At 40.3% G+C, this 8333-nt stretch overlaps 1 protein-coding gene across 1 annotated transcript; it reads left to right on the top strand.

Annotated features, from left to right (window-relative positions):
- Positions 1-2304: 2304 nt before the first annotated feature.
- exosc3 (exosome component 3) lies at positions 2305-4352 on the top strand. Its single transcript, XM_031754913.2, has 4 exons — positions 2305-2611; positions 2952-3101; positions 3233-3384; positions 3487-4352. The coding sequence occupies exons 1-4, from the start codon at positions 2387-2389 to the stop codon at positions 3692-3694; spliced, it is 735 nt and encodes a 244-aa protein (XP_031610773.1). The 5' UTR covers positions 2305-2386; the 3' UTR covers positions 3695-4352.
- Positions 4353-8333: the final 3981 nt, after the last annotated feature.

Consider the following 8333-nt stretch of genomic DNA (forward strand, 5'->3'; position numbering starts at 1 on the left):
CTGGGATCCTCTCGTACTCGCTGTCACTTTCATCCAGTTCGCTGTCCTATATTGAAACAATGTTAGGGTCTGATGTTGGATCAATGTTAAATTCTGATTCTGATTTTCCACCAAGTTTGCACCCTTGGATAATATTGAAGCAACAATAAAATCATCATTAAAAACCAACAGGACTTCACAGGTATTTCAATCAATACTAAACCACTGCAAATTACCAATACCTGTGAAAAAGACAATTGTGTATGATATTAAAAAAGGATAACCATTATCTGTTAAGCATTATGTTACAATTTAACATAATGTAAAATTGTAACATTGTAAACATAATGTTACAATTTAACACAATGTAAAATTGTAACATTGTAAAAATAATGTTACAATTTTACATTATGTTAAATTGTAATATAATGTAAAATTGTAACATTGTAAACATAATGTTACAATTTTACATTAAAATTGTAACATTGTAAACATTATGTTACAATTTAACATAATGTAAAATTGTAACATTGTAAACATAATGTTACAATTTTACATTATGTTAAATTGTAACTGTTAAGGGTGGTGAGTTAGCGAACCCAGACGCGGACCTCTTGTTTAAGTTGAACAGTGTCTTTATTTACAGTGAAGCCAAAACCAATCCACAGTTATCCACAGTGCAAGTCCCTTCAGTGCTCCTCTCCCCGTCTCCCCTCGTGTGTCCACAAAACTCCAGAGAATCAGTGAAGTCTCCCCTTCCGTCTCGTTCGCTTCCAGGCTTGGTGCAATACTCCAGCGCTGTCTGTCACTCAGCCACACCATTAAATAGCCCTGCCAACGATGGTGGATAATTGGCAGTAGCTGGCGACGAATCGGTCGCAGGTGAGGCAGCTCAGAGCGGCAGCACTTCCGGGTCTGAAGTCTTCCGTTGCTACGCGACCGCGTGACAATCGCAGCGGAGCCGGAGAAAAAGCAGAGCGAGAGAGAGGAGAACAAACACACACACACAGGTCGACCGGTCGGGGCACCGTCTGACTCTGACAGTAACATAATGTAAAATTGTAACATTATGTTTACAATGTTACAATTTTACATTATGTTAAATTGTAACATAATGTAAAATTGTAACATCATGTTTACAATGTTACAATTTTAATGTAAAATTGTAACATTATGTTTACAATGTTACAATTTTACATTATGTTACAATTTAACATAATGTAAAATTGTAACATTATGTTTACAATGTTACAATTTTACATTATGTTAAATTGTAACATAATGTAAAATTGTAACATTATGTTTACAATGTTGCAATTTTAATGTAAAATTGTAACATTATGTTTACAATGTTACAATTTTACATTATGTTACAATTTAACATAATGTAAAATTGTAACATTATGTTTACAATGTTACAATCAGTAGTGGTTTTAGATACGGGCGACACGGGCAGTTGCCCGGGGCGGCATCGTGGTGGGGGGCGGCATTACGGGCATCGGCAAAATAAATAAATAAATAAATTACTCGTACTCATGCTGCCCCGACATCAGCCAGCGCATATTGGGAATGGCATAGGCACCGATCGGTTTTCTATCGCCCATTTGCTGGGAGTAAGGGCGCCCTCCGTTTGCGAGGTGCGCCTGCTTCTTGCAGCACAGGGAGGAGAGGGCGGGGCATTCTCTGGCTGGCTGGAGCAGCATCTAATACCAATTAAAATGTACAGTAAGTGCCATTAAATGCACAAAATGTAACAACTAAAGAATCATTAATTATATAATGTGACATAACTGTTTTATTGTAAATTAATTTAGATTAGATCCTCTGTTTGTCTACATATTTATGTATTTATTTACTTCTTTATTTAGGTGTACAATGATCTTCACTGTAAATGACACTTTTTTTCTTGTAAATTATAATGTTACTCTTGGATTTTTGTTTTTTCACTGTTTATTTAATTGTTTGTTGATACAATTGGGACTTCACTGTTGAACCTTTTTTCTCAGACTCATCCCTATTTTTTTCGTTTTTCTTGTCTTTCAATCTACTGTCATACCAAAGTATCTGGAGAATAAAATAACACTATAATAATGTATGATTTTGTTCTCAATTTATAATCACTTTGTGATTTTAAATAACATATTTAATAAAGAGACATGTTAAAAATGAGGTAAAGATCAGTCAGACCTGGTAACAATGATTTGGGTCACACATGTTTTTGTTTTTTGTTTTGTTTTGTTTTTTAAATCTACCAACAAATTACTGGCATGTTTGGCAGCTTGTTGTAATACCTCCCGACTGACAGAGGGCGCTGTTGGGTGTTTCCTGCGTGTCATGCTGGGTTTTTTTCCGGTGGAAAACAACAACAACCTGTTGGAGGAGTTAACGCTGAAGAATAGGCGGCAGCATGTTTTCTACCGTGAGGGAAAGGGTTGGGGAGGTGCTGTTACCGGGGGACGAGTTCTCCTTCGAGGCCGAAGAGAAAATTTCTCTGACGGCGCCGGTGAAGTCGGAGAAGGTGGTGTGCGGTCCGGGCCTGCGGCGCTGCGGTGACCGGCTAGTGGTGTTTAAGAGCGGCGTGCTGCGACACAAGGAGCCCAACGTGTTCTGGATCGATTCCCAACAGAGAAGGGTGAGAGAAATATTAGTAAGATAACGCCAGTGTGAGTTTCTGCTAACATAATTCATCGATAGGCGCTGGTTTTCTGCTCTCTGGATGCTCGTTCATCTAGAAACCTGGAAGCGTGAAAAGTGTGTTTCTCTCAGTGTTCAACCCCGAATTAATCACAGCATCAAGCAGACCTCCGGAAGCTCTCATGTTTTGGTCTGAAACTTTCTCCTGCAGGTTAATTCATAAGTATACAAAAATTTAAATGGAGTCTGGCAGTGTCCAGTGGAAGTGCGCAGTAAAGCTGCGTCGGAATGTAAAGCAGTGCGTGCTGGGAGCTGATTATGTCTCTCTTTATCCTCAGTATGTCCCAGCTAAAGGAGAGAGCATCATCGGGATCGTCATCGCCAAATCTGGAGATGTCTTCAAGGTGGATTTCGGAGGGAGTGAGCAGGCGTCTCTGTCCTACCTGGCATTCGAAGGGGCGACCAAGAGGAACAGACCCAACGTCCAGGTATCCAAAATCAGACTGGAGTTTGGTGTGCAGGGAACTCTAAATAGAGGTAATCCACCTTTAGGTTAAAGAGAGCCACTGTAATGATTCCCCCTCTCTCCTCCCTGTGTGTTTGTGTGTCACCTGTACAGGTGGGTGACCTGGTGTTTGCTCAGTTCCTCATAGCCAATAAGGACATGGAACCAGAGCTGGTGTGTATTGACAGCTCAGGACGAGCCAATGGGATGGGAGTGTTTGGAGCAGGAGGTCTGCTATTCAGAGTCTCTCTCGGCCTCGTCAGAAGGTAACTGAGCCACGGCGCCCTCTGCTGCTCATGTAATGACACCAGCATTTGTGTTTAGGATCTTTTTACCTCAGCCTAAACATTACTGCTTCCCCTCTTCAGGCTGCTGGCACCCCACAGCGACATCCGCTCAGACCTCGAGCAGCTCTTCCCATGTGAGCTCGTGGTCGGGATGAACGGACGCATTTGGGTCAAATCGGCCACCGTGCAGCAGACGCTGATCATCGCAAACCTGCTGCAGAGTGCCGAAACCATGACGGCTCAGCAGAGACAGCAGCTGTTCAGGAAGGTCCAGCAGGGGGCGTTCTAGACGACTTCTGACCTCCAGCACATGGACTGAACCAGCAGAGGCCACGCTGTAGACCACTTCAGACCTGAGTCCAGGTGTAATGCTGCAGTGATGTCACTCCTGGGCTCTGTGACATCACACTGAGCGTGGCTGCAGCTGTTCAGTGTTTAAAGGATCATTACATGTTTTCACATGGAGCTCCAGTCTGAACATTTTTGAAAAGCAGGTGTTAAAGAACCAAAAACCACAAACATGACAGACTATCAGGATGAAAATAAATAAAACGGGGGGGGGGGGATTTTAAAAAATGTATAATGTCAAAATTATAAATGTTCAGAAAAGTTGATGATTGTCCAAAGAGCGGCTCCTTCCTACAATCCTGGAGCAGTTTGGTGACAGTCTGTGCCTTTTTCACCATGATGGAGCACCACGTCACAAGGTAAAGTGATCCCTCAGAGTTTCAAAGATCTGCAAATTAATATCTCAGATCCAGGACCAGAAAATTCCACAAGTCTTAATGAGATTGAGAATCTGTGATCAGCTGGAGCGCTGATGAGGCAGGAATGGATCTCCAGCACATTACGGAGATCTGTAGAGGTTACAAAGAAGGGTCAACTCTGTAAATACTAACTCTGTGCATACATTTGATTTATTTGCCAATAAAAGCCTTTGAAATTTATGAATTGCTTTGTTCTCTATGAGTTGGAGACATTTAAAAAAGCTGAAGCACAATTTTTTGACACTGTCAAAACATTTAGTCATGATTGTTTTGTTTTTTCTCGGCTCCAAGTCCAACATGAACAGCTCGGCTTCCTGATGGCAGACACAGCAGCAGCAGCAGCATAACTGGAGACACTGAGTGATAAAATTTTGTATTTTCATGATTCCTTTAGATTTTCAGATAGTCTGAAGTTGATAATTGTCCCCGTGTTGATGAACCCAAAGATGGGATCAGGATCAAAATTAGAAATGAAGCATAACGTGCATTTTCTAAATATGGATTTAATTTGTTACTTCTGGTTTTTAAAGGGGTTTAAATTTAAGTGTTAAGTAAAAGTTTTGTTTTTAATTATTTTTTTATTCTAAATAACTTTGTGGATGACCCTCAGCATCTCTGTTGACCACCAGGGGGTGGTGGAACGTGGCAACACATAAAAACGAAAACAAAAGAAAATAATTTTTTAAAAATACCAAAGCAACTGTTTCATAGACAGTGATAAGAACACAGTTTCATGTTTGTTTACTGCCTTAATATTATCTCATAAATTCGCAGGAATATTAATGCTGTTCTGCAGCATTTTGATCTTTATAGATCTTTATCTGCTGTTGTCTGTCACCTCTCCCTCTGATAACGTCTCTGACTGGAGCTCACTTGGTCAAGTTTGAGTAGAAGAGAAACGATGCACCAAATGCCTCCTCTGCTATTGTGCTCACAGATAATGAACCACAACCTGCAAAGGCAGTTGGTAACCACGACATAAGGAAGTAACCACCAACTTCCTTATCCTCCCTTATCTCCGACACATGTCTGATGAGGGCTTAACACAGTGCAGTGATGAGCTCAAACATTCATCACTTTCTAAAAATGATTCTCCAGTTTTCTCATTTAGGAAATTCAGTTCTCCTCACTTAGTCTGGTTTCACATGTGGGTGTATGGAGGTCACTGCCCTTATTTTAGGCTTGTTTTGTATATTCTGTTTGGGGAAAGAACAGATTAAATGTGCACCTGTCACCTCAGTTTGTCAACAACTTGTCTCTTTTAAAATCTCAGGTGTGTTTCAGTAAGATTTCAGATGATGTTCCAAGCCTTTTGCATGTGCTTTGAATGAGTCAGGTTTATCTCTTATCTGAAGATTAGTTGCCAAACCAGAAACTTTATTCCAAAACAAAGGTGAGCAGAGCAGGCTGAGGACCGGTTTTAAACAGCTTTTAAGACAGTGAGCCAGGGTCAAATTCGAGGAAGCCGGTCGGTTTCAGGCTGATGATCAGCACTCATAGCACCACAATGACACTGCTTCTTCACAGAAAATGAAAAACTATCAAATGCTTATAGGTAGTCAGTTATATGGTGATTGATGCCTTTATTTGGTTTTGTCAGTTGTAATGAAACATCATCAGGGAGCACAAATCGACACCTGATTCTTCAGACATGAGATATTTCTCACGATACAAATTTGAAGAAATTTGTATTGCATTCAGTATTTAAAAGTCCTTAACGGTGGCTGTAGCTCAAGAGGTAGAGCAGGTCGCCGACTGATCGGAAGGTTGGTGATTCGATCCTTGGCTCCTCCAGTCTACATGTCAAGTATCCTTGGGTAAGATACTAACCCCAAGTTGCTCTCCGATGCATCCATTGGAGTATGAATGTGTGTGAATGTAGTTAGAAAGCACTAAGTACACAGAAAGTGCTTGTGAGAATGGGTGAATGTGGCATGTTGTATAGAGTCCTGAAACAGCGAAAAGCTGCAGGAACTCTGGTCCTCCAGCAGGGGTGTGCTGTTTCATCAAGATCCCAAAAGGTTGATTCTGTTCATCTGGACTTAGCTTTTTCAGTGGGAGAAACGTTTCGTCACTCATCCAAGTGACTTCTTCATTCTCTGCTGACTGCAGGTTTCTTCAACCTTATAAACAGTACATTTGCACAATGACTGAAACCAGCCCACTGAATGAACAATGGGCTTTGACTTCAGTTTGCTTCGTGGAGACTTAAGCAATCATCAAACCTCCAGGTCTGAAAATACCTCAAATTCTTCCAAACTTTCTCTTATGACTACATTCAGTAAACTCAGTCTGATCAGCACGCTGATAATAAAAGTGTTTGGTTGTAAATCCTGTTTGAAAACCACATTAAACTTCCTGCTGACACTCCCAGTGTCATCTGGAAAGGCACATTACAGTCCTACTATTATGACCATAATGTCCCAGGGAATATACCTTCCTCCAATGACTAATTAATAAAGTGACTAACAGAAGTAGTTAAAATGTCCTTATAATTCTCATAATCATCATCTTTGTAATTGGGAGTTAAAATAGTTTTACCAGTTAAAATAAAGTGGATTGTATTTCTGCAAACTTTATTAATAAAATATTAATAATAAACATTAATAGAAATAGTCATTAAAACTGTTTACAAAAACGAGACTGTCATTTTGTATGGTCCAGTTTACTTTAAGTTGTATGGATATATTTTTCAGGTGCTCTCTGATTAATACTTTTCCACAGCAATTTAGTATTTATTTTTGTTCTGATCTCGAGGAAGAAATTTGATAAGTTGCCCTGTGACTTTGTTTCTAATGATTTTGTACATACAGTGGTCAGTTTTAAGCTGTGATTTTAAATATTTGCTTTTAGGACTGTATCCCCTTCCCTCGTTTACTGGCGTAAAATGTTTTTTAATCAGAGAAAAGTTCGGAGGCACAGCTTTTATTGAATTTGGATAGAATTTTCTTGTATACAGGAGAAACTTGAAAAATTAGAAGATTTGCAAAAGTTAATTTATTTCACTAATTCAACTTAAAAGGTCAAACTAACATATGATATAGACTCGTTACATGTAAAGCAAGATATTTCAAGCCTTTATTTTTTATAATGTTGATGATTATGGCTTACAGCTTAGGAAAACCCAAATTTCAAAATCTCAGAAAATTAAATTATTACATGAAATCAATAAAACAAGGATTTTAAATAGAGAAATGTCAGACCTCTAAGAATTATAATCATAAATATGAACTCAGCACTTGGTTTGCGCCCCTTTTGCATGAATTACTGCCTCAATGCGGCGTGGCATGGATGCTATCAGCCTGTGGCACTGCTGAGGTGTTATGAAAAACCAGGAAGCTTCAATAGCAGCCTTCAGCTCTTCTGCATTGTTCGGTCTCATATCTCTCATCTTTCTCTTGGCAATGCTCCATAAATTCTCTGTGGGCTTCAGGTCAGGTGAGTTTGCTGGCCAACCAAGCACAGTAATCCCAGGGTCATTGAACCAGGTTTTGGGTACTTTTGGTAGTGTGGACAGGTGCCAAGTCCTGCTGGAAAATGAAGTCAGCATTTCCATAAAGCTTGTCTGTGGAGGGAAGCATGAAGTGCTCCAAAATGTCCTGGTAGACAGCTGTGTTGACTTTGGACTTGATGACAGATGACATGGCTCCCCAAATCAACACAGACTGTGGAAACTTCACACTGGACTTCAAGCATCTTCGATTGTGTGCCTCTCTATTCTTCCACCAGACTCTGGGACCTTGGTTTCCAAATGAGATGCAAGATTTGCTCTCATCAGAAAAGAGGACTTTGGACCACTGAGTAAAAGACCAGTTCTTTTTCCCCTTTAGCCCAGGTAAGATGCTTCTGATGTTTGTTGTTCAGGAGCGGCGTGACAAGAGGAATATGACATTTGAAGCCCATGTCCAGGATCTGTCTGTGTGTGATGGCTCTTGATGCACTAACTCCAGCCTCAGTCCACTCCTTGTGAAGGTCCCCCACACTTTTGAATGGCCTTTCCCTTCCATATAACTTTCTATTAATGTGCTTTGGATGGGAACATCCAACTTCTTCTGCAATTACCTTTTGAGGCTTTCGGTGATGGGTTTCTGCACAACTATCAGGTCAGCAGTCCTCCCCATGACTGTGATTCCTACTGAACCAGACTAAGAGACCATTTAA

Source organism: Oreochromis aureus, linkage group 2 (genome assembly GCF_013358895.1).
Source record: "Oreochromis aureus strain Israel breed Guangdong linkage group 2, ZZ_aureus, whole genome shotgun sequence".
NCBI classification, from domain to species: domain Eukaryota; kingdom Metazoa; phylum Chordata; class Actinopteri; order Cichliformes; family Cichlidae; genus Oreochromis; species Oreochromis aureus.

Bases quoted from the DNA above. Each gene is read 5' to 3' on its own strand.
- exosc3 (XM_031754913.2), top strand. From the start codon at position 2,387: ATGTTTTCTACCGTGAGGGAAAGGGTTGGGGAGGTGCTGTTACCGGGG. The intron at 2,612-2,951 runs GTGAGAGAAATA...CTTTATCCTCAG, and splicing joins TCGATTCCCAACAGAGAAGG to TATGTCCCAGCTAAAGGAGA. The intron at 3,102-3,232 runs GTATCCAAAATC...TCACCTGTACAG, and splicing joins GGAACAGACCCAACGTCCAG to GTGGGTGACCTGGTGTTTGC.